The sequence below is a fragment of the Phacochoerus africanus genome, chromosome 14 (assembly GCF_016906955.1).
Source record: "Phacochoerus africanus isolate WHEZ1 chromosome 14, ROS_Pafr_v1, whole genome shotgun sequence".
Lineage (NCBI taxonomy): Eukaryota > Metazoa > Chordata > Mammalia > Artiodactyla > Suidae > Phacochoerus > Phacochoerus africanus.
Window position 1 is genome coordinate 60606591 of NC_062557.1, and position 25797 is coordinate 60632387.

Sequence of the window (25797 nt, forward strand, 5' to 3'; positions counted from 1 at the left end):
GTGTTAGTCCTGGATGCCGCGTCCTGAGAACTCACTTGGGGCCTGTAACTGTGCGCTGTGTGCACCGCCTGCCTTCGCATCACAGCCTCGGAGGCGGGTCCTGCCTGCGCACCCACTTTACAGGAGAGAAGACGGAGGCACAAAAAGTTAAGTAAATTCCCCCCAAGGCTTCCTGCTGGTAAGAGGCTGAGCCGAGATTCAAGCCCAGTCTGTCTGGCTCTGGTGCCAGCCTCTCGGGTGCTTTGACGGGGTAAGGTCAGCAGCCAAGAAGCAGAGAACGGCCACCAACCCGGGCTGGGGCAGTCAGGACGGCTTCCTGGAGGAGGTGACACCTCAGCGGAGCCTGAAGGAGGAAGAAGAGGAGATGACGGGGCAATGACCTGGCAGAGGGAAGGGCCCTGAGCCACACTTGCAGGCCCGAGAGCTGGTCCACCCTGGCTGAGCCTGGGGTATGTGGGGGGGGGGACCAGGCCCAGGGGGCAGCAAGACTGGGGGCTCAGCACCCAGCTGGACTCCTGGATCGTCAGGCCAAGTGAGCCCCCAGCTCCTGAGACGGAGCGCGCAGGCGCAGGCGCGGGGGGCGGGGGGGCTCATTTACATCCTCCAGGTTGGGGGGAAACCCCGGAAGTGCCGCCCGGGCGCTAATCAAATCTCAGGCTAAGAATAAGCGTCCTGAGGAAGGAGTGGCCTGGGCCGGAGCAGCGGAGGTGACGAGCCCGGCGGGCCAGGAGGAGCTGCGTGAGTAGCGGGGAGGCGGGGGCGCGAGCCGGGGCTGGGCCGGGGCGCCACGGGCACCGGGGGGCTCAGGGGTGGCGGTGCCCACGCGTGGCTCAGGGGTGGCGGGCCGCCCCGGGGGCCTCCCGGGCCTGCCCGCCGAGGGCCTGCAGGCTGCGGCCGCGGGGCCCGGCCTGCTTTCGGGGGCAGAGCCGCAGGGCCGGAGGTGGGCCACACCTGCAGGAACCCCCGGGCCTCCCAGCCCTCACGGGTCCCGGGCCCAGAGGCACATCCCCAGGACGCCGTGCTGACATCCTGAGGCCGAGAGTCATGGAAGGCAGAGCATCTAACTAACTAGCTCTCTGGCAGCCGGCAGCCGGCCTCCACCTTCACACCCCCCGGGCGGCTGGACGGCTGCGAAGAGACAGCCACGCCGTGCGTTTTTGATTTGTCAATCCCTCAGTATTTACCTCTTAAAGACAAAAACACCTTAAAAAACAAAGCCCCAACTTTTGGGGGGAGCCATGACAACGTCTGCAAAGCGCCACCACAGGGCCTGCGTCCAGACTTGCGACTGCCTGGCCAAGGCCCGTTCCCGCCGATTTGATGACATCAGGGCCCAGACGCGTCCCTTTGGTTGTACGTCCGAATCTAGAACATTCCCACCCTGTCTCATTTTGTTCCCTTGCTGGTTTTTGAATGAAGAGGCCGGATCGTTTACCCTGGAGAATTTCGAGCAGGGCTTCTTTTGAAGGTTGGTTCAAACCTGGCAGCGTGGCTGGGCTGGCATCTGGCCATGTGGGCACCGCGTGCACGGCAGGTCCAGTGGCTCAGTGGCCTCCAGACCCTGAGTGGGTCTGGGGGCTCCCTCGGGCGGCCTTCGGCCCAGCCAACCCACCGTCGCCCCGGCTTCCCTGTGGCCGGGGCGGCGGCTGCTCTCTCCCTCTAGTCTCCCCAAATGACGAGAGGCCCAGGTTGGGCTCTTTCCACTTGTGTTTGGTCCCCTTTGCTTTGCTTTGCTTTCTTTTACCAGAAGGATAGTTGATTTACAGTGTTGGGTTGGCTTCTGTGCCCAGCTTCACACGCACACACACCTTCTTCGTCAGATTCTGCTCCAGTCTGGTTTGTCACAGGATGTGGCATATAGTTCGCCGTGCGACACAGCAGGGCCTTGCTGTTCACCTATTTTCTATATAGTTGTGTGTATCTGCTCATCCCAAACTCTTAAGTCAGGTCCTCTTGCTATCTATTTGTGTCTTATTTATTGATTTATTTTGCTTTTTAGGGCTGCACAAGTGGCACACGGAAGTTCCCAGGCCAGGGGCTGAATCAGAGCTGCACCTGCCACAGCCACAGCAATGCAGGATCCAAGCTGCTTCTGTGACCTCCAATGCAGCTCACGGCAACGCTGGATCCTTAACCCACGGAGCGAGGCCAGAGATTGAACCTGCATCCTCTTGAATATGAGTCAGGTTCGTTACCACTGAGTCAGGACAGGAGCCCCCTCCGGCTGTTTAAATTTGCTTTGTGAACAGTCGTCCCAGGCTGGAAGCCCAGAGAGTAGATTGCGGTAAACACAGCCGCTTTCCTCCCGGCCCTCCGCCCGCCCCGTTCCTGCCTCCCCCAGAATCAACAGCTTTGTTGAGATAATTTACATGCCCGCTCACCCGTTTACAGTAAACAATTCAGCAGTTGTAGGATATTTACAGAGCTGGGCAGCCACCACATAACCTAATTTTAGAACATTTTCATCACCCCAAAAAGGAACGCTCGTCTCTCCTCGTTCCTCCCCACGCCCAGCCCTACGCTGCCACGAACGTACTTTCTGTCTCTCAAGAGTCACCTGTTTGGGACAGCTTATAAAACCGGAATATGCTGTCTGACGACGGGCTTCCACCATCAGCACAACGCCTTCGAGGGCCATCCATGCGGCCTGGACGTGTTGGGACGTCACTCCTTTCTCGTGGCCCAATAACGTTCCCCATACGGAGAGGGCACATCGTATCCTGCAGCCGGGGACCGACGCTTGGGCGGCTTCTGCTTTCCGGCTGTTGTGAATGACGCCCTGGGAACATCCATGTACACGTATTTCTTTTTAAAGATTTCTGCTCATTTTCTGTATTTTTTTGTTTTGATTGCCACATTTTATCTTTATTTTTTAAATTACTCCATACATTTTATTACATTTATAGCTGTACAACATCTATAAGTAATATCATATGATATTCGTCTTTCTTGGTCTCACTTACTTCACTTAGCACGGTAATTTCTAGGTCCATCCATGTTGCTACAGATGGCATTCTTTCACTCCTTTTAATGGCTGAGTAATACTCCACTGTGTGTACGTACCACCTCTTCTCGATCCACTCCTCTGTCGAGGGGCGTTTAGGTTGTGTCCGTGTCTTGGTTATTGCAAAGAGTGCTGCAGGGAACGTTGGAGTACATGTGTCTTTGCGAGTCGTGGTTTTCTCTGGGTAGAAGCCCAGGCGTGGGACTGCTGGATGCGGGGGGAATTCTGTGTTCGTTTTCTGAGGCATCGCCATCCTGTTTTCCAAGTGGTTGCACCAGCTTACATCCCCACCAACAGCGCAAGAGGGTTCCTTTTCCTCCACACCGTCTCCGGCACGTATGGTCTGTAGACCTGTGGGTGATGGCCATTCTGGCTGGTGGAAGGTGGCCCCTCGCCACGGTTTTGAGGTGCCCGTGTCAAATATTTGGACGGACATGTTTCCATTTCTCTGGGGAGTGGAATTGCTGGGCCATATACTACTTCTGTCGCCCGGAACTGCCACTCTGCTTCCCAAAGCTGCAGCACGGTTTGCATCATCCCCGTTAACACGCGGGCTCCAGGGTCTCTGAATCCTTGCTAACACATGTTGCTGCACCTTCTTTCGTTACCGCCGTCCCAGCCAGTGTCTCAGTGTGGTTTTCATTGCGTTTCCCTGACAACAAACGATACTGATCATCTTCCCACGTGCTGATGAGCCATTCGATCCGTGGTTAATCGAGGTCATCCGTCTTTTCATTACTCAGTTGTAAAGATATTTATGGATGCTGGATACAAACCCCTTATCAGATATACGCATTGCAAATATTTCCTCCAAGTCTGTGGATTATCTTTTTGTCTTTTCTTTTTTATGGCCGCATCTGTGGCACATGAAGTTCCCAGGCCAGACACTGAATCCGAGCCACAGCTGCAGCAACACCAGATCCTTTAACCCACCGTGCTGGGCCAGGGATCAAGCCTGCGCCTCTGCAGCAACCCGAGCTGCTCTAGTCAGAGTATTAATCCGCTGTACCACGACAAGAACACCTGCATTATCTTTTTATCATCATTATTTTTTGGCCACCCCTGAAGCCTGCGGAAGTTCCTGGGCCAGGGCTGAACCCACACCACAGCAGCAACCCAAGCCTCTGCAGGGACAGGGCTGGATCCTGAACCTGCAGAGCCACGCGAGAACCCCCACCTTTTTATTTTCTTGATGGTGTTCTGGGAAATACAAAAGTTTTCAATTTTGATGACGCCCACACTCTCCATCTTCTTTTTTTTTTTGTCTTTTTGTCTTTTTGTTATTGTTGTTGTTGTTGTTGCTATTTCTTGGGCCGCTCCTGCGGCATATGGAGGTTCCCAGGCTAGGGTTGAATCGGAGCTGTAGCCACCGGCCTACGCCAGAGCCACAGCAACGCGGGATCCGAGCCGCATCTGCAACCTACACCACAGCTCACGGCAACGCCAGATCGTTAACCCACTGAGCAAGGGCAGGGACCGAACCCGCAACCTCATGGTTCCTAGTCGGATTCGTTAACCACTGCGCCACGACGGGAACTCCTCCATCTTCTTTTTAATCTCATGGTTCCTAGTCGGGGTCGTCTCCGCTGCGCCACGAGGGGCTCTCCTAGCTTCTTTGCAGTCACGTGCGGGCTTGGTCTCCTCGCCGAACCCCAACCATGAGCGTTCACGCCTGGTTTCTTCTGCAGGCTCTCTGCTTACACTGAGGTCTACGATCCGCCGTGAGCTGGTTTCTGGGTGCGCTGTGAGGTAGGGTCCAAACCACTTCTTTTTTTTTTTTTTTTTTTTTTTTTTTTTGTCTTCTAGGGCCGCACCTGCAGCATGTGGAGGTTCCCAGGCGAGGGGTCGAATCGGAGCTGCAGCTGCCGGCCTCCGCCTCCGCCTCCGCCACGCGGGGTCTCAGTTGCGTCTGTGACCCACACGACAGCTCATGGCGTCACTGGATGGTTGAGTGAGGCCAGGGATGGAACCCACATCCTCTCGGATTCTAGTCGACTCAGCCACAGGGGAACTAGGGTCCAAATTAATTCTTTGGCACGTGGGTCTCAGCAGCACTTTTTCTCTGCGGAGTCCTCTTGGTGCCCTTTTGGGGAGAGTCAATTGATCATAAATGTTAGGCTTTCGTTTTTGACTCTACATTCTGTTCTCTTGACCCGTGTCTGTATTGACGCGGCTCCCACAGGGGCTCACTCGCAGGGACTGTTTGTAGTAAGTTTTGACATCGGGAAGTGGGTTCTCTGACGTTCTCTCTCAAGAGCGTTTTACCCCCTGCGTCTCTTGCGTTTCCATGTGGCGTTAGGATCAGCTTCTCGCATTTTGCAGAAAAGCCAGCTGGGAATTTAACTGAGACTGGGTTGAATCCGTGGAATAATTTCAGGACTCCTGCTGTCCTAGCACGAATCAGTCTTCCATCCATGAACGTGGGATATTTCCCACCTTTTTAGTTCTCCTTTGATCTTTTTCAGGAACATCTTGTAGTTTTCAATGAACAAGGTTTGTGCTTTTGTTCAGTTTATCCCTAAGCATTTTATTTAAAGCAGGTTTTTGGTTTCTTATATTTCCTTACAGTGTTTCTTTAGGCACAAACGCTTATAAATGTATATTCGAATTTCTCCCCTTTTGCAAAGAGAAAGAAAGGGGGCTCAGAAGCCATGCTGTTGTGGACCTCGGTTTATTTTGATTTTTGGTTACCCGCTCAATATATCCGGGCATTCTTTCCAAAGCAGTATACAAAGAGCTTCCTTATTCCATTTTTATTTTATGTTACTATTTTTAGGGCTGCACCCGGGGCATATTAGAGGTTCCCAGCCTAGGGGTCAAATCAGAGCTGCAGCTGCCGGTCTATACCACAACCACCGCAACACCAGATCCGAGCCACGACTGTGACGTACACCACAGCTCACGGCAACACCGGAGCCTTAACCCACTGAGCGAGGCCAGGGATCGAACCTGCATCCTCATGGATCCTAATCGGATTCATTTCCACTGAGCCACGACGGGAACGCCTCCTTTTTCCTTTTTTACAGCTGCATAATAGTCCCGTGTATAGGAGCATATGACTTCATCAGTCAATCCCTTATTGCTGGACATTCGGGTTACTTCGGATTTTCTGCTCTTACAAACACTGCCGCTGTGCACGTATCATTTTGCACTGGGAAACAGATCCCAGAGGTTAATCACTGCACGAGCAGGGAAACACATCCACAACTTTGACTCCAAACTTTGCCGCCAAACGGCCTCCGCGAGGCTTCTCCCCACTTCCTCTCCTCCCAAACTGAATGGGGCCACTGTTCCCATGGCCCTGCCAAGAGGAGCTGTTCCTGAGCTCCCGGGTTTTTAACCGTCTGTTAGGGAGGAGATGGTCTCGGCACAGTGAGAAGTTGCTTGTCTCTCAGGAAAGCGGCCGGGCATCTTTAGCTGTGCGTCGCTATCGGTGCGCCGCCTGCTCATCACCCTTGCCCAGTTCTCTGTCAGGGGACTTGTCCTTCCTTTCTGTTTATTCTTTAGATACAAGCAGCAAAGGTTTCCGTCTCATTTTTCGTTTGTCTTTGGACTCTCCTTAAGGTGCTTCAGGCTATGCAGACGTTGTTTGGTTGGTTGGTGTTTTGGCAGAGTCTATTTTATCCGTCTCTTATGTGACAGATTTGGGATTTGGGGTCACAGTGGGAAAGGCCTTTCAGACGCGAGGGTTAGAAAGAAGTTGCTGAGCCGTGCCTTCTCTGGAAGGTTTTATAATTGTATTCTCTGTCACACTGAAATCACTGATTGAGCTGTTTTCTTTAAGCGAGGGGAAATTATTTTCTGTGCTGCGTTCTGGCCCACAGTCACTGTGTACCGAGAGTCCTTTCCTCTAAGTCTTAAAGCAAAGGCCAGGCTCTCTGCCCTTCATCCCCTCGAAGGGAGGAGATGCCGGCGGGGAGGGGCCACACGAAACGCAGCCATCATCCCGGCCCAGGGCAAGAACGAGGACCTCTTTCCAGTCACCGTCCTTGCTGCAGCCCTGTCGGGGGTGTTTGGACCTGGCATGATGGCAGGTGCCCGGCTCAGGGATGGGAGGCCGACGGCTTCCCCGCAAACGTCAAATGACACCAGAAGCAACATCGCCTGGCAGAGGGTACACAGGCCGCATGGTCACCCAGGACGGCAACCTATGACATCTGAGAGGCCAGGTGACACGACACTGACAGGGACAAGGGGCTTTGGGGTGTCCTGGTGCTTGAGCCACAAACAGGTTCCGGGGTCAGTTCACAGGCCTGGTGACACTATCACTGTCACTGATACGATGATGAAACGGCTGTCACCAAGCCCTCATACCTTAAACCACTCAGATCCGACAGCAACTAGCAGGCGGCAACCTAGTCGTGGGCCGGTTCCATGCCGGTCGGGTGCGTGTCCTTGAGGAAACTTCGGCAAAGGAAGGGCCGAGTCCCCCTGTACAGAAGAGGGGGACCGAGGCTGGGCTGCCGGGGTCCCCCAGGTGACCGGGTGGTGACTCAGAGCTGAGCTGTCCCCCACGGGCACCGACGCGCTCACACACTGTCGCTGAACCGTGGCAAATCGGTTTTCAGAATGAGCCTGCGAGAGGAGGCAGAAATGACACCGAGGAGCAGTCATCCCTGCCCCCTCCTCCTCCTCCTTCCTGAATCACACACGCGAGGGCGTGAATGAGCACACGTGTGGCCCAGAACGTGGGACCCTCTGGGACCCGCAAGCCCACCAGGTGCCCAGCGACAGGCTGGCCTCTTTGCTGCCAGCTCATCCGTTTGCCCCAAAGGGAACCCTCTGCAGTTCCCCCGCCCCGTCCTTCCTGCCCTGCACGTCCTGCCACTGCCCTGCTCGTGGACAGGGTCTAAGGGCTGTGTCCCCTCTCACAGGCATGTGACTGCTCCGCAGGGGACAAGACCCAGTTACCCCCCGATCCCTGCTCACGGCTATGACGGGGTGATTTCCCTGGGGCTGAAACGCCTTGATTTTCTCAGGCATCCACCCGCAGTTCTGGGGGGACAGCCGAGCCGCCTGTCGGCCAGCCACACGGACTTTCTTTTTTTCTTTTTTTTTGTCTTTTTGCCATTTCTTGGGCCGCTCCCATGGCATATGGAGGTTCCCAGGCTAGGGGTCGAATCGGAGCTGTAGCCACCGGCCTACACCACAGCCACAGCAACGCAGGATCCGAGCCGCGTCTGCAGCCTACACCACAGCTCACGGCAACGCCGGATCCTTAACCCACTGAGCGAGGCCAGGGACCGAACCCGCAACCTCATGGTTCCTAGTGGGATTTGTTAACCACTGCGCCACGACGGGAACTCCGACTTTCTTATCTGGGTTCCTCGTTTCCACTGGAGACGTTTCTCCCTCCTTCCTCCTATTTTAGCTGAGACGGGGCGCCCCTGGCCTCCCTCCACCACCGCTGAGCACCTCCGCCTTCTTCTCTGGGCTGGGATGCGCCCCGCTTTCCCCGCTCCCCACCACTGAAAACCCGTTGACCGTGGAGAGCCTATTCTGGGATTTCGTCTATCCCACTGACCTGCATGTCTGTTTTTTGTGGGGGATTTTTGTTTTGTTTTTTCCCCTCTGCTTTTTAGGGCCACACCCACAGCATATGGAGGTTCCCAGGCTGGGGGTCAAATCGGAGCTGCCACTGTGGGCCTCCACCACAGCCACAGCAACGCCGGATCCCTGACCCACTGAGCAAGGCCAGGGATCGAACCCATAACCCCATAGATGCTAGTTGGATTCATTTCCACTGCACCACAACGGGAACTCCCTGTGGTAAGTTTTGTAAGCGGAACAGCTGCATCCTCCGCCTTTGCTCCTCTTCGGGATTGTCTGGGTTATTCAGGATGAAATGAATTTTGGGGGGCGGGTTAATCTATTTGTGTAAAAGAGTCATTGGGACTTTGTTAGGGATTGTACTGCATCTGTAAGTCACTTTGGGTGGCACTCACAGCGTAGCAATATTAAGTCTTCAAATCCATGGATATGGGATATCTTTTGTTCAGGTCTTCTTTAATTTCAAGGTAAAGGTCTTTCGCCAATTTGGTTAAATTCATGCCTAGGTATTTTATTTACTTTTATGCCTTCGTAAGTGGATTTGTTTCCATACATTCCTCTTAGAATCGTTCAAGTATACACAAATGCAACTACTTTGTGTGTGCTGATTTTGTACCTGCAACTTTGCCGAACTTTAGTTATTTAGCGGTTTCTTTGTGTGGGAAACTTTTTAGAGATTTTACGTATGAGACCATGTCGTCCATTAGCTTTAGTCTCTCCTCGCCGGTTCGGAGCCGTATTTCTCTTTCTTGCCGAATTACTCTGGCCAGGGCTTCCAGGACCACGTCGGATTGAAGTCGTAAAAGGGAGCGTTCTTGCCGTGTTACTGGGCACAGGGCGAGGCTTTCTGCGTTTCCCCACGGAGGATGACGTCAACGGTGGGCGTTTCACCTTCGGCCTTTAATCGCATTGAAGGAGTTCGCGTCCATTCCTCCTTTGCTGAATGTTTTGTCCTGAAAATGATTTTTCTTCATCGAGATGATTGTGTCGTTTTCTTTCCTTCATTCTTTTAATGTGGTGTATGACACTGATTGATTTCCAGATGTTGAACCATCCTTGCCTTCTGGGGACGAATTTCATTTGGTTATAATGTATAATCCTTGCAATGTGCTGTTGGATTAGATTGGCTAGTACTTTGTGGAGAGCTTTACACATATATTCTGAGGCATGTTGGTCTGCAGTCTCCTTAAGTTGTCTTTATTAGGCTTGGATAGCAGTGCAATGCTGACCTCCGAGAATGAGTCAGGAAGTGCTCCCTCTTTAACTTTTTTGAAAGTCTGAGAAGGATTAGTTTTGATTCTTTTTTGCATGATCGATAGAATTTGCCAGTGAAGCCATCTGGTCCTGGCCTTTTTGGGGGAGTTTTCTGATTACTGATTCAATCTCCTTGTTATTGGTCTATTCGGATATTCTTTCTCCATGTATCAGTTTCTGCCGATTGACTGTTCCTAGGAATTGTCCATTTGTGTAGATTATCTAATTTGTTGGTGCACAATTTTCAATCTATAAAATATGTACTAATGCCCCACTTTCATTCCTGACTTTAGTAATTTATTTATTTTTTCTAACTAATTTAATTTTCCTCTTTTTCTTAGTCAAACCAGGTAAGGGTTTGTCAACTTTATAAATCTATTCAAAAAACCAAATTTTGGCTGTGTTGATTTTGTTATAACTCTTCTATTCTCTCTTTTATTTACCTCCACTCTAACTTTCACGATTTCTTTTCTTCTTCTTGCTTTGAGCTTTGTTTCCTTTTCTTTCTCCAGTTCCTCACGACATAGCGGCTGTGATCTGAGAAATTCTTTTTTAGTGTATGCATTTATAGCTATAGATTTCCCTCTTAGCATTACTTTCACTATATCACATAACTTTAGGTATGTTGTGTTTTTATTTTCACTTATTTCCAGATATTTTCTAATTTCTCTTGTGACTTTTTCTTGGGCCCATTGGCTTTTTAAGAATGTATTGTTTAATGTCCATTTATTTGTGAACTTTCCAATTTTCCTTCTGTTATGTTTAGTTTCATTTCATTTTGATCATAAAAGATACTTTGAATTATTTTAATCTTTTAAAACATATTGACTTGTTTTGTGACCTAATACATGGTCTGTCCTGGAGAACGTTCCATGGGTACTTGAGAAGACTGTGTAGTCTGCTGTTGCTGAGTGTGGTATGTCTGCTCTATGTTTGGTTTTAGTGTTTTTCAGGTCCTCTCTCCCTTATTGTTTTTTTCCCTGGTTCTTCTCTTCATTACTGAAAGTGGGGTATTGAAATAACCAAATATTATCCTAGAACTATTTCTCCCCTCAACTTCACTGCTTTTTGTTTGGCATGTTCGGTGGTCAGGCAGCGGCATGATCGACTCTTTGAGCATCTCCCGTCAAGTGTCCCCAGGTCTTCTCCTTTCGGGCAGGTGTCTCAGAGCAGAGGCTGCTCATCGCGTGCCCAGTGCAGGATGGGGAAGGAGACGTCTTTACAAAGCTGCCCGCAGCACTCCTTAGGTATGGCTGTAGGGGGAGTGGACCCCACTGCCACCCTCAGCCTCCTGCCTGGGTGGGCGAGAGGCCATGGCTTGCTGGGGTCAAGTCTTCTTTATGTAAAGTGCACGGCTTCGCCCTCCCATCTGCTGCTCAGAGGTACCTGGTGCCTCCGGTTCCAGAAACTCCCGGGTTCTATGACTCAGTTCTGCCTCCCTCCCCAAGAGCATCGATGTCATGCTCTCCAACGGACACCAGTCACCCCAGGCCACCTGCCTCTATCTCCAAGTGCTGTGGACATCTGTGCCCTCCCACAGAAACCTCATTCATTCTATCTTTGAGGACAACTATCTTTTCCTGTCCTTTTAGTCTGGTTTCAAGAGGGAAGGAAGACAAACGCACGTGCTTAAGCTGCTGTGTCAAGTGGGAGCTGCTGGTCTTTGCTCAATTCATTCATTCTTTCTTTTTTTGGTCTTTTTAGGGCTGTACCTGTGGCATATGCAAGTTTCTGGGTTAGGGTTAAATAGGAGCTACAGCTGCAGGCCTACACCACAGCCACAGCAACGTGGGATCCGAGCCACATCTGCGACCTACACCACAGCTCACAGCAATGCCAGCTCCTTAACCCACTGAGCAGGGCCAGGGATCGAACCTGCATTTTCCTGGAACTAGTTGGGTCCGTTACCACTGTGTCACAATGGGAACTCCAGTACTTTCATTAAAGAAGAAACACATAGGAGTTCCCGTTGTGGCTCAGGCATCAAGAACCCAACATAGTGGATGTGGATTCAATCCCTAGCCTGGCTCAGTGGGTCCAGCATTGCAATGGCTGTGGTGTTGCACCTCTGATTTGACCCTTAGCCCAGGAACTTCCATCTGCTGCAGGTGAGGCCATAAAAAGAAAAAGAAAAGAAGAAGAAGAAACACATGTTCCACAGGTGTTCTGATAAAAAGTAGTTCCTGAGAGAGAGCTGTGCCCGTGGCCCTCACCCTCCCTGCCTCTCTGCCCCACAGGGCCAGCGGACAGGGTGGCCATGGATCCCTGCCCCGAAGAGCAGTACTGGGACCCCCGGCTGACCGCCTGCCTCCACTGCAGATCCATCTGCAGCCATCAGGTTCCGCGCACGTGTGCAGCCTTCTGCAGTGAGTCCTGGGGCCTGAGCCTGGGTGGAACTGGCCCTGCTGCCCCTGCTGCCCCTGCCCCCGGGCCCGAGGAGGGGTGGAGGGAGGCGGACAGTGTGGCACCCTCCGCCCTCTTGCTCTCCTTGCTGCTTCCTGCTCCCAGCCTCAGGGCCTCTGCACGGGGACTGCATTTCCCCACGTCCCCCGGGCTCCTCCGACCCACGCTTCGGGTCTTCTCCGACAGCGTCCTCCTTGGTCCTTCTCTGTCCACACTTTCTTCAGAAATTTTGTCATAGAACCTATCAGCCAGACAGTGGACAGCATAATCAACCTGTGTACCCAGCAGAAGACAACTCTGCGCTTGTGGTCCCAAACCAATTTTTTGCTCATGCGGGTTTTTTTTTTCACTGCCAAAACTCTCATTTTTGCATTCTTTGCTCTTTTGTCTTTTTTTAGGGCCGCACCCTCGGCATATGGAGGTTCCCGAGCTAGGGGCCCAGTCGGTGTCAGCCTCCAGCACAGCTCACAGCAACGCCAGATCCTTGACCCGCTGAGCGAGGCCAGGGATCGAACCCACCACCTCATGGCTCCTAGTGAGATTCATTTCCGCTGCGCCACGACGGGAACTCTATTTTTGCATTCTTATGAACAAATGCTTAAGTGTTTTAGAGCAAACCCACGAACTCCTATCATTTTACTTTTAAATAGTTGGTCATGAGTCCCTAACACACAAGGGTCTTTAAATACAACCTCAATCCTTCTCCGCCAGCAAGAATTCCTTGACATCCTCTGTACTCAGGCCACGTCCGCTTCTGTCTTGAAGTGTATTTGCTTTTTTTTGTCTTTATTTTATTTTGTCTTTCTTTTTTGTCTTTTTGCCTTTTCTAGGGCCGCTCCTGCAGCATATGGAGGTTCCCAGGCTAGGGGTCGAATCGGAGCTGTAGCCGCCAGCCTACACCCGAGCCACAGCAACGTGGGATTCGAGCCGCGTCTGTGACGTACACCACAGCTCACGGCAACGCCGGATCCTTAACCCACTGAGCGAGGCCAGGGATCGAACCTGCAACCTCATGGTTCTTAGTCGGATTCGTTAACCACTGCGCCACGACGGGAACTCCTGTATTTGCTTTTGCTGTTCTTTTCACAGCGTCGTCTTTGCCTGATGGAACTCGGCACACTGTGTGTTAGGTTCTTGCCTGTGTGGCTGTTGGGTGTCTGTCTCACCAGCGTACTGTGAACTCCTGTCCTTTCTCAGGCCTGGCACAGTGCCCGACACAGAGTAAGGGCTTCCTAAACCCTGGCTGCGTGGGGCTCAGGGAAACTGGGTAACTCGCCCAAGATGACCCCGCACACGAGTGGCAGAGTTGGGCTTTGCACACCGACTCAGACTCCAAAGCCGTGGCTCTGAGCCTCCCTCGGAGGTAGAGCCTCCCTCACTCTGACTCCCAAGCCCCCGAACAGGGACAGGCCCTCCCAGGAGGTTATCCCCTACTGGCCAAAAGGTGCCGTGCCACACGACGTCACAGTTGGGAGACACCAGCTTCGGCTGGGGGCTGGGAAGTGCCCCGAGACGCACTGCTATCACGTCTGTGGGCACAGAAGCTACATGCGGGAGGGCACCCTGGAGGGACCCGCGTGGACAGAGGCGTGGTGCAGGCAATCTCGACGGGGAGCAGCGAGGCCCAGCGGGGAGCTCGAGAGGCCGGGCGGGGGGGGACTGTCGCCTGCAAAGGCCAGACGGGGGTCCGAAACCAGGGACAGGCCTGCCGTCAATCAGATTACCTCTCATGAGTGTCGGGTCAGGGAGACCCGGGGCCGGGTTGGGGGAGGGGAGGGCACTGGTCCCCTCAGGGCCCCGCGTCTCCCCTGAGGCCCCAGATCCAGGCTTCCGCGACGGTCGTTACTCTGAAAAAGATGTCAGGATGTGTGTGTTTGGTTCAAAAAGAGGCAGAAGTGGGAGTTCCCACTGTGGCTCAGTGCAAATGAACCTGACTAGTATCCATGAGGATGCGGGTTCGATTCCTGGCCTCGCTCAGGGGGTTAAGGATCCCTCGTGGCTGTGGCTGTAGTTCCGATTAGACCCCTGGCCTGGGAACCTGCACATGCCGGGGGTATGGCCCTGAAAAGACAAAAAACAAAAAATGAACAAAAAAAGAAGCCAAGGTGTACATTCTACTCAAAGCTTGAGCATGACTGACTGTGTGGCAGGCGCCGTACGGGTCACTTCAAGTCCTCCTCACAAACCCGAGTCACCGTCAGCCCGTCCTCAGCCCTCCCGGGAAAGAGGCGGCCAGGACACGGCGACGCCAAGCCCCCACGCGCGGTGGCCCGTCAGGGCTTCCCCAAGCCCGCGTGGCTTCAGGCTCTGGGTTCTCGGCCTCTGCCTCGCACCGCCTCCAAAATGCACCCTTAGGACCTGCATGTGAGATGCATTTTGATACGAGCAGAATCTTATTAAAGACACAAGAAACACGCTGTCAACGTGGAAATTTCTGTTACGCCCGCGAAGCCGCTCTCGGGCAAGTGTGCTCAGTTTACGCGCCTTGGCACCGGTACCTGTTTATATTGCTGCAACTCTCATTTATTGTTAAGACAGGAAAAACACTTTTTTTTTTTTGCTCTTTTGTCTTTTTAGGGCCACACTCGCAGCATACGGAGGTTCCCAGGCTAGGGGTTGAATCGGAAAGCTACAGCTGCTGGCCTCCACCACAGCCACAGCAATGCTGGGTCCTTAACCCACTGAGCAAGCCCAAGGATCGAACCCGCATCCTCATGGATACTAGTTGGGTTCGTTAACCACTGAGCCATGATGGCAACTCCAGAAAAAACACTTTTTTTTTTTTTTTGGTCTTTTTTGCCTTTTCTAGGGCCACTCCTGTGGCACATGGAGGTTCCCAGGCTAGGGGTCAGATTGGAGCTGTAGCTGCCAGCCTACGCCAGAGCCACAGCAACTCGCTCTCTGAGCCGCCTCTGTGACCTACACCACAGCTCACGGCAACGCCGGATCCTCAACCCACTGAGCAAGGCCAGGGATCGAACCCGCAAACTCATGGCTCCTAGGTGGGTTCGTTAACCACTGCGCCACGACGGGAGCTCCCAGAAAACCACTCTTACTGTGAGTCTTCCCACCTTCCTTCCAGCCCCTGCCCCAGCTTCCTCTCCATTCCTTATGTTTACATGAAACGTTTCTCCTTTATGACACTCAAAAAGTCCACGTAAAGAAACCATGAGACAACCAAGTAACCTGGACATCAGCTTTAAAAGATAACTAAAAAGTCCTTGCGTGGTTACAACTAAGAAATACACTTTTAAGCAATATATATGTCAAAGGAGAAATAATAACGAAAAACGCAAACATTTTAAATTACATATAGAAAAAATACTACATACCAAAGTGTGTGTGATGCAGCTAAAATAGGACTCGCATATTGGAAAAGGACTTGGATTATTCTGGGATTGCTTTTGGAGAACTGGACTAGGATTTTTTCCCTTGCACCAGCGGCATATCGAAGCTCTTGGGACAGGGAATTGAATCTGAGCTGCAGGCGACACCTCTGCCGCAGTTCTGGCAATGCAGGATCCTTAACTCACTGCACTCAGCCGGGACTGAAACTGCACCTCTGCAGTGGCCTGAGACACTGCAGTTGGAGCCTTAACTCAGTGTGCCACAGTGAGAACTCCCTAGGACATTTTTATTTTTAAACTTTGACACCCTTTGAGGCCAGACCTACAGTTGCAGCAAGTGTGGGTCACCCAGCAGCATCACACATCTGTCTTCCAGAGTCATTCAGCTGCCGCAAGGAGCAGGGCAGGTACTACGACCAGCTGCTGAGGGACTGCATCAGCTGTGCCTCCGTTTGTGGACGTCACCCCAGGCAATGCACACTCTTCTGCGAGAACAAGGTCAGGAGCCAAGGGAACCTCCCACCAGAAGTCAGGAGGCAGCGGACCGGAGAGGCCTCGACCAGGGCAGACAGCCTGGGGCGGTACCAGGGGTCCGAGCACAGAGGATCGGATGCGGGTCCAGGTAAGCCACCCGAGGTCGGCCGCTGTGGCGTCCAAGGGTCGGAATGGGAGGGAAGCGGGCACCCGGCCTCAGCAGGGAGGCCCTGCCAGGCGGCGAGCCCAGTGCAGGCAGGGGACCAGAAGCTGGGTGGGGGGGGGGGGGGAGTGGGAGGTCATCACAGGAGGGGGACACCAGGCAAGGCCTGCGGGCAAGGAGGAGGCAGGAGAGGGAGAAAGGCCCGACAGGTGGGAGCCTCGCATCGCAGGACGAACGAGTTCCTGAAACAAAGGGGAGCAAGGGGCCCGCACAGGTGACCTGTGAGCAAGACTCGCTTCCAGTGACGGGGGGTGGACTTCCTGAGAACGACGGGGAACAGGTCACCAAAAAGCTCACGGTGGGGGGCAGCCAACTTGGACTGTGAGAAGGGCCCTTGGAGGGGCCTCCACGACGCGCGAGCGTTGGCCTTGACCTGAAAACGCCTCGGCTCAGCTGCTCCGCTCTGTGCCCAGAAGGGGCGTGTGGCTGAGGACCCGCAGACACTGGGGAGGGTGGTGACACTGCTCCTGGCCTGGCGGGGCTGGCTGCCTCCCTCCTGCACGTGACCTTCCACGTGACGTCGTTTCCATGAGGCCAAGCCCTGCGTGTCCCTGTAACGGAGGGGCCCAGCCTGGCCCTTCATGGTCAGACTGCCACCCTTTGCTCTGCTCTCCCGTCAGGGAGCTGCTGCCACGTAGCCAACAGCTCCAGGGCCAGGGCTGTTACTGCTCACCGGTGTGGGCCTGGCTGGAGGGAGCCGTGCTCTGTTTGTCTCGCACTCTCCTCCTGGGGCCAGAGGGCGGGCGGGAGTGTCGGAGGCAGACGCGCAGCCTCTGGGCCCTTGGCAGGAGGAGAGCAAAGCCTCCCTGTGGGAGGAACTGCCAGTGCACAGGCAGGAGGCGTGGATACGGGGCAGACGATCAGAACCAGGCCGGAGCCTCCCCGTGCCCTGGCTCTCCTGTCAGTCTGCCCCGTCGTGGGGCGGAGGGGCCTCAGTACCAAAACATGGGGGAGTGGGGACCCCAGGCCCTCGTGAGGGGCTCCTTCCTGCCAGGGGTTGGGCACGGGGAAGGGAGCGGCCGCCCCGGAGCAGTGGGTGCCCGGGCAGAAAGGGGGTGGGCCCCTTGCAGGAAGAAGCAGGGGGGCCAGCTGGAGGGGCCTGGGAAGGGGACAGACAGCAGAAGTCAGAGGCCCTGTCTGCCTGGCGTTTTCCTGGAGGCTGGGGGCAGCGTCGGAAGGAAGGCCGTAACTGGCACCCCTAAGAGAGCGCCCCCGTCACGCTGGGAGACAGGCGGCGGGTGGCACAGCCCCTCAAGGGGACAGGTGGCAAGGACGGGACCGAGAGCAAGGGGACCGATCTGTTTGGGATTGGCAGGATGAAAGGGCCTCAGCCCCATGGACCCCACGGCACCGGGGGGCCCAGCACCCTGCCGGGAACAATGTCCTGAGGTGTCTCAAACAAAGCCAGAGGGTTAGAACAACCAGCGACACGGAGATACCATCAACATGGTACCTCAAAATATTAAACCAAATTAAATACTAAATCTAAGTATTACCAAAACGGCACAGCCTGCAACATCAGAACAAATCTAGGTGCTTCTCTATAGAAGCGTTTCCATAACCAGACGGTGTGGCGGGGGCCGTGCTGGCGGCCCGAGGCCTGCGGGCGGGGGACTCCCTGTGGACGGGCGCGGCTACCGCTCGGACGCCGGGCCACGGCCTCCCCGACGTGGGAGCAAAGGCAAAGTTCAGTGAACGTAAGACCGGCTTTTTTTTTTTTTTTTTTGTCTTTTTGCCATTTCCTGGGCTGCTCCGGCGGCACATGGAGGTTCCCAGGCTAGGGGTCGAATCGGAGCTGTAGCCACCGGCCTACACCAGAGCCACAGCAGCACGGGATCCGAGCCGTGTCCACACTACAGCTCATGGCAACACTGGATCATTAACCCACTGAGCAAGGCCAGGGATCGAACCCACAACCTCACGGTTCCTAGTTGGATTCGTCAACCACTGAGCCACGACGGGAACTCTAAGACTGGCTTTTTTTATTGAAGCCCACGGGGCCCCCAGACCCTATGTGTGGGCCCCTGGGTCCCAAGTTCAGAACTCTGGGTGGCGTGACCAGGGCCCCCTCAGCCTCTGGGTGACCGGAAGGACTCTGGGTGACTCTGTGCTACCCGGCCCCCACCAGGACAGTCCCAGCAGTGCCCAGCTCCAGGGGCCTCGCTGGGCGGGGAGGGTGCACGCGGGTCCTCTCCTGGGTTGGGGCACACCAGCTTCCCGCGGCTGCCGTGTCGCCACGCCACCACTGGGGCTTGAACACAGACCTCCTCTCAGCCTGGAGGCTGGACGTGTGCGCCCCAGGGCACACCCCTGGCTCTAGTTCCGCAGCCACAGCCCCCCCACACCTCTGCCTGTCCCCACGTCCCCACGGGGCTTCCCTGCGTGTGTCTGCTAAGGACACCTGTGCCTGAATCAGGGCTACCCTTCCCCAAGCCAAGCCCATCTCAAGACCCTAACTGGATCACACCTGCCAAGACTCCTTTTCCCCAGACGCAGGTCCCATGTCCTCTTGTGGGAGGGCCGTGTCCATGATGGCTGGGGTGGACGTGGCGGGAGGGGCACGCGGCTCCCTCCCAGGAATGAGCGCAGGGGGTCATCTCCGGAGCATCCCCCCCCCCCCCGGCCACATGTCACAGTGGAGACTGCCCCAGCCCCCCACCCAGGGCTGAAGCCAGGTCCCAGGATGGTGTCCTCACTGACCCCGCTTGATAAGAGGCTGGGGGCAGAAGCCAGAGAGGAGAGGGGTAGCTGTCCGGGAAATCGGGGCTGGGGAGGGAGCCGGAATGGGAGCCATGTCCCCCTTCCCTCCCACTCCCGGCAGCAGGACTGGGGGCCCCAGGCCCTGATCGGGGAAGCGGGGGGCATTCTGGAAACAGCTCCTTGCCTATTCTGGCCCAGATGTGTCTCCCAGGATGATGGCGGCCAGGTGTCCCCCCCAACACACACACATGGAGGAGACCCAGGTGTGCGGGCATCGCCCTAGTTCCCAAGCAGGCAGGTTGACAGCAGGCCGGGGTGGCTGCAGGGCCCAGGCTCCAATCATGTCCTGCCCTCGGCTACACTGGCTGAAACAAGGCCCCTCTGGACGGTCACAGCACTGCTTCCCATCCCAAGCCCATCCCAGGCCGCCACTGCTGAGAAATCCTGTTTCTAGGTGACACCTGGCTCTAAAAAACAGTAAAACTGAACAAACCAAATGGAAAAGCCACTTCGAAGTAAACAGTGCTGCCCCCAGGTGGCGGTGCTTGGAACTGCACCTGCAGGCTTGGTTTTCCAACAGGACAGAGGTCAGAAGTCACATCCTTTCTGAACAAGAGCCCCCAGGTCACTGGGGTGAGCAGACGGTGAGGGGCCAGCTGAGGCTGCCCTGTCCTGAGGCCCAGGTCACCGAGGGCTGGCAAAAGGCAGCATCCAAGCCTGCAGATCTCCACGACTCAATGACAGAGCAAAGCAGTCAGAGGTGGTGGGGACTGCGTCCTGCAGCCTGCAAGCCGCTGGGACTCCCTGACCCCCTCCTCCCATCTGGCCGGCCTCTACCTCAGCCTCAGCAGTGCAGCGGCGGCGGGCAGGCCCTGCTGCTTCCCCAGCCGGAGCGGACGACACGCACAGGTGGCGGCAGACGACGGAGAGGGCACTGGACGAGACTTTGGAGACGCGGCACCTGCTGGGCTTGCTGGCTCACCCGGACTCTGACCTGCGCAGGTTCCACACCAGCCGCACTGCAGCACCACCTCGCCCTTCCTGTCCACCTCCTGCCTCTCGGGTCTGGCCTATCTCAAGCCCGACATGCCGTGCGTTCCCAGCCGTGGACACCCCCCGACATGCAGCTGGTCCCCGGCTTTGGTTACACACGAAGCTCCTGCAAACGCCTGTGTCCACGTCGGGTGGGCTGGGGTGTCCCCTGACATGGAAGTGGGGGATCAACAGGAAGCTGGAAAGTGCATGCCCCAGGAGGCCCTCAGGGGAGGCCACCCACCAAGGAGGGGCCTGTTTCTCCAGCCTCCTGACACAGGCGGAAAATGATACCTTTTGCAGTTTTAACAGCCTTTTGCCTCTGGGTCCAGAAGCTTTATAAAGCATGTGCCAGGGGCAGGTGGCCAGGCGGGCACTAGTTCACTTCCCTCAGGAAGCCCCAAATCACAGGTCTGCCCTCCACCCTCCACCCTCCGGAGCAGGTCCCGGCTCTGGTTGTCTAGCACAGCCACTAACAGCCACTGAGAACTCGGTGGCCTGCAGACAAGCCCCCGCATCTTCCCGGCTGTGGGCTGCGGGGCTCAGCGCCGACACTGGGCTGGCCAGGCCTCACTTCTCCCCCAGGTCAGGGCGGCGGCCCTGCCAGCTGCACTTCTCATGCGGTGGCTGAGGGCACCTGGGAGGGCGGAAGCCGCGCCAGGCCACCTCAGGGTGCAGACCAGGCCAGCCAGGCCTGATCGAAGGGCAGGACTCGGGGACCACCTCTGAACACTTGTCGCCAATCTTGAGTTATCTGGGTGTCAGAAATTGCGCTGAAAACATCGGCCGAAAGACGCACGATCTTCCTTCTTGCGCTGACCCGGAGCTTCACTGCGGACTTAGCAGCATTCTGGCCGCTGGGAGCTCCGGCGCTGACATGAAGGCTGCCCGCCTCTCCCTGATGGCCCAGGATGATGCTTTAATTTTACTCTGGAGATGACCAGGGGCAGGGGCGCAGGTGAAAGACCTGGGCATTGGGAAACCCAGCTATCGAGGGCCCTGTGACCGTTCCCTGGGTCGTCTCACCCCTTAGGGCCTCCGCCTCAGGTCTGCAGAGCCGGGTTCGGTGTGCTCCCCACCCCCGACCCGGGGGCTTGGCTTCCCCTGCCCCGTGGCCTCTCAGAGACCTGGACCAAGGACACAAACACCAGCATCACACGCCCGGAGTGCTGACGTCAGCCCACCTTTGTCACTTTACAAAACGGACTCTAAGGAGCACACGGGAGAGACAGCAGCCACCAGCCTTGTCACCTCTGTGCGGCCAGCCCGGAGCCCTGGCCTGGAGTCCATCAGACTTATCCGTTTACTGCTCTGCCTTTGGGACCATGGGAACTGCATAGCTCAGTTGTGTCATCTGCAAAATGGGCTATAAAACGGTGCAACCACCGTGGCAGAGTCTACAGGTTCCTCAAACAGTTCAACACAGAGGTGCCACGTGACCCAGAGATTCCACCCCCAGGTCCATGGCCACAGGAACCTGTGCACGAACGCTCACAGCATGAAGCAGGCGGAAACACCCACAGGCCCCTCGTGAACGAACAGAGCAAGGAAGCATCCTTCAGTCCTGCACCCACAGGGATGAGCCTGGGGAACGCGCAGAATGGGAGGGGCCGAGCCCAAGGAAGGCCCCGTGTCACATGACTCCACAGATGCCAAGTGTCCAGAACAGGCGGCCACAGGGACCAGGCACGCGGCTGTGGCTGGGGGCGTGGAGTCAGGTGGGACACGCCCAGGCGGTGGTGACACCACACAGCCACACATCCCCTTTAAGTGGCGTGTTTGAGGGCGTGTGATTGCATCTCAATTTCTAAACGGAGGCGGTGGATCCCCCCTTGCAGGATAGGGAGGGGTATCGAGACCCTGCAGCAGTGTCGGCGCAGCCTGAGGGCGCAGCGGGCGGCCAGGAGCACGTCACGCTCCCTTACGTTGGCTCGGGCTCAGCAGTCCTTGCCCGGCCTGGGGGTGGGGGGTGGATCTCGAGGGACCGTGTCACGCCAGCAGGCTCTGGCAGCCACACCAGAGGCTCAGGGCCCTGAGGGGGCCCCCCTGCTTACACCTGCAACACGTTGTGACCCCGTCAGGAGACAGAGACACCCTCCCCAGACACCTGTCCACCTGTGCTGCTGCCCCAACTACGCCCCCCAGTGAGGGAGGCGGCGCAAAGTCCCCTCTGGGTCTGAGATCACGCTGGCAGGCTGGGGCAGGCCTCAGGGCGGGGAAGGCCCCCAGAGGTCTGGGCCCCGTCCTCCAAGGGACACGGTACCGCCTCGTGGTCTGCCTAGGGCCTGAGGAGGAGAGAGCCCACAGGCCAAGGGGTTGCGGGCGGGACAGGAAGCTTCAGAGGAGGCCCCTGCTGACCTCGGGGCCTCCTGCTGTCTTGCAGCCTCCGCAGGGCTGAGGCTGAGCGCGGACCAGCTGGCCCTGGTCTACAGCACGCTGGGGCTCTGCCTCTGCGCCGTCATCTGCTGCTTCCTCCTGGCCGTGGCCTGCTTCTTCAGGAGGAGGCAGGGCCAGTTCTCCTGCCGGCCGCCCCCCGGGCCATGCCGCATCCAGGCCAAGTCCTCCAAGGGTGAGCACGCACGGGCCCCCGTCCCCGCTTTCAAGTGGAGAACCGTGACCGGCTCTTTCCCAGCGAGCTGGGGGCACGTCCTGCCTTGCTGAAGCCAGCTCGAAATCAAGGCGAGCAGAGAGAGCAGGCACCGGGGGAAGGGGGCGGGCCTGCAGGGCAAACAGCCGAGGAGGTGGGGCCCTGGGCCAGGGTGACTGGGGGGCGGGCCGGAAGGGTGCCGGTGGAGGCCAACGCCCTCCCCACCCCCCCTCCCCGTGCAGATCACTGGACGGCAGCGGGCAGCGCGGCTGGGGGGCTGCCGGAGCCGGTGGAGACTTGCAGCTTCTGCTTCCCCGAGCGCAGGGCGCCCACCCAGGAGAGCGCAGGCGCGCCCGCCTCACCAGGGCCCGGGCCCGAGCACGCGGGGAGGTGGGCGCGCTGCGGCCCGAGCGCAGCCGGACAGCCCTGCGTGCGCGCCCCCGACGGCGAGACGGCGGGCATCGAGGTCATGCGCACGCCCGCCCAGGAAGGAAGCCCTCCAACGTGAACCTGGCGGAACGGTGAGGGGAGCTGGGGAAAAAGCGAGGAGAGAATTGGGGGGGGGCGGACAGGGGCGAGAAGGGGAGCGAGGAGGAGGAACGGGGTGGGGGGCATGGGGGGGAAGGGCCGGGGGGGCGGGGCCAGGCCTTGACCCGGGTCTCCCTGCAGGTCCACCATCACCCCCCCACACACACACCCCTGCTGTCCAGGCGCCACACCTGCAGGACACGGCGAACCCCTCTGCAGAAATAAAACCGCCCTCGCTGCCCAGTCCCGTCTCCCCGTGATCACTGCGCGGTCGGGCCCCCCACCCCCCGCTCGAGGGCTGGGTCTCTCCAGGCAGGTGGCCTCTGCGGCGTCGGAGGTGGCAGGTGCGCTGCCGCTTCCGTGTAAGAGGAGAAAGCTGCCGGCCTCCTGTGCCTCCTCAGGGAGGCGTGACAGCTGCTGTGCGCGCGCGGGCACGGGGTGCTGGTCCCTGTGTGCGGAAGGCCGGCCGAGGGCGCAGAGGAAGGGCGGGCGGGCTGCGCCCGGCGCCAGGCTGCCGCGTCCCCAGACCACCGCAGGAGCGCGCTCACTTAGACACGAACCTGCACGCTTCTTTAGAGAATCTTTTCTTCCCTTGTTTTAAGGGCCGCCCCCGCGGCATATGGAGGTTCCCAGGCTAGGGGGCTAATGGGAGCTGTAGCCGCAGGGCTACACCACTGCCAAGCCACAGCCACATCCAGGCCGAGGCTGCGACCTGCTCCACAGCTCAGGGCGACGCTGGATCCTTAAACCACCGAGGGGGGAGGCCACCCTGCGTCCGCACGGGTTCTGGTCAGACTGGTTTACCTCTGAGCCGCGACAGGAACTCCAGTCATCGTTTTCTTTAACTTAACCTTTGCTTCCAGACCCCCTCTCACCTCCTGCTGAATTTTCACGCATCCTGACTGATGGCGCTCATGACATCCAAGCACCACGTATTCGATGTACACACATCCCTGTTAGCACTGAAACCTCCATTTCAGCAGCATTTAAACCTGAAAATGCACGACTCCGAGAAGCATTTGCACAGAGAGATAGAGGCAGGGTCACGCACATCACCAGCCACCTCCCGAAACGGCCTGGCACACGGACACACATCCAAGGTTCACACAACACACTCTGGGTGGTGTGGACAGGAAGGGTGATGCGCTGTCTTCGAGCCACCCGTGGGCTAAGAGGCCCTGCCCGCTTCCAGGGCTGCCGTTTGGAGCACCTCACACTGGCGGCTCCACCTGCAGACACCTTGCCGTCTGAGGCTGGAGCCCATGGAGGTGTCCTCGGGCCAGTCCTGCGGAGGCCGAGGCAGGAGGAGCCAGGGCCTTGCGGACGGTCTTGCTGTGACTCCTCTCATCCTCTTCCCTCCGTGCAGCTGTCTCTGCATCCAAGTCCCCCCTTTTCATAAGCACCCCTGTGCCCTAATGGCCCCATTCTCACAGGACCATGGCTGTACGTCTCCAAAGAGGGTCGTGCCGGGTGGCAGCCAGGGTTAGGAGGCCACCTTCCAGGGGACACGCTCAGGCCAGGACACATGCCTCCCCAGGTCACCCCTGCTTCAGCTCTGTCTGAAGGCAAGTTGGCTTCTACCAAGTTCCTGCCCAAGACAAGTCAGCCCAGTGTGGGCTGGACATCTCAGTGCAGTGTCGCCTGTACAGCACTGACTCAACCCTGTACCTGCCGGCAACGCAACAGCACACTTTCGAGCTGCCCACACGCGCCAGACATGAAAGCCCCTCCAGGGAGTGGGTAGCCCCTCTCCCTCTGCAGTTCTCGAATTCTGCTCATCTGAACCCAAGGGGCTCTGGGGATGCTTCTGGGGCTGGAGGGGGCAGGGTATGGCTACCGAAAACGCAGGGAAATGAATGCCAAGCCATGGCTTTTGACAGAATAACCTTGCTTTTTGTCAGTTTTTCAATGGGTCTTTTGTACGTTTACATGGGTTTCGGACCGGGGTTCCTTGCTGGAAAGAAAATCTGAAAACTCTACATACCATCAATTTTATCTGCGTTCTGTGTTCTGCTGCTTTGACGTCCGAGATACACCCTGATTCCCAACACCTGCTGCGCCTCAAGCCGAGCTCCGGGGCTCCCCCAGCCCCCACGGGGCTCCCCAATGCCACCTGTGCCCTCCCGCCACCTGGCCCCTGCCGGACTCAGCAAGCTCTTCTGCAAAGGACCAGACGGCAGACTCTGCTGGGACTACCCGACGGCCACCTGGCTGTGGCCACGCAGCCAGAGCCAAGGGGAAACCTGAGGAGGCCGAGCCCCCAGGACCCAGCATGGGCCCCACTCCCGCCTGGCCGCCCTGCTCAGTGGCAAGAGCGTGCGTGACCTGAAACATTGGGTTGATGAGGCGGTGATGGGATACGGATTTGACACATGCCCACACAACTGCTCCCTCTGGAGGGAGCCCCCGGCACACCTCCCTCAGGTGCTGAGAGCTACTCTGCGGGGCACGTGTGACACGGCATCGACCACCACCAGCCGCGTCACACCCTCGGCCTCACCCCCAAGTGCACGCCCTCTGACGGGGGTCTGAGCACCCCCGCCTTTCTCTGAACACCCGTCCTTTTTGTGCCTCCTCCTGTGGCTTCGGAAGGCTGTTCGCCACACACACCTTCGCGCCATCCCAGCAACCTCATCCAGCAGCGTCACGTCACGTGTCCGGTGGTGACGCCCGGACCACACCTGCTGCTGGTTTT

At 56.9% G+C, this 25797-nt stretch overlaps 1 protein-coding gene across 7 annotated transcripts; it reads left to right on the top strand.

Moving 5' to 3' along the window:
• Window positions 1-508: 508 nt before the first annotated feature.
• On the top strand, window positions 509-25097 carry TNFRSF13B (TNF receptor superfamily member 13B). 7 transcript variants are annotated; one of them, XM_047757648.1, is made up of 7 exons: window positions 509-738; window positions 4693-4753; window positions 12046-12174; window positions 15935-16180; window positions 22371-22556; window positions 22817-23095; window positions 23244-23345. In XM_047757648.1, exons 3-6 carry the CDS (start codon window positions 12066-12068, stop codon window positions 23080-23082), a joined length of 807 nt encoding a protein of 268 aa, XP_047613604.1. In that variant the 5' UTR covers window positions 509-738; window positions 4693-4753; window positions 12046-12065; the 3' UTR covers window positions 23083-23095; window positions 23244-23345. The 7 variants fall into 7 exon arrangements, with proteins under 7 accessions (XP_047613604.1, XP_047613599.1, XP_047613598.1 ...); XM_047757647.1 differs by lacking the exons at window positions 509-738; window positions 4693-4753 and adding exons at window positions 2155-2186; window positions 2479-2793; XM_047757643.1 differs by lacking the exons at window positions 509-738; window positions 4693-4753; window positions 23244-23345 and adding exons at window positions 819-1353; window positions 23966-25097.
• Window positions 25098-25797: the final 700 nt, after the last annotated feature.

What these genes read in the sequence shown, in the direction of transcription:
- TNFRSF13B (XM_047757643.1), top strand. Translation starts at nt 1,239, where the DNA reads ATGACAACGTCTGCAAAGCGCCACCACAGGGCCTGCGTCCAGACTTGC. An exon ending in CCAGACGCGTCCCTTTGGTT is followed by an intron (nt 1,354 to 12,045) that starts GTACGTCCGAAT and finishes TCTGCCCCACAG; the next exon opens with GGCCAGCGGACAGGGTGGCC. An exon ending in AGGATCGGATGCGGGTCCAG is followed by an intron (nt 16,181 to 22,370) that starts GTAAGCCACCCG and finishes GCTGTCTTGCAG; the next exon opens with CCTCCGCAGGGCTGAGGCTG.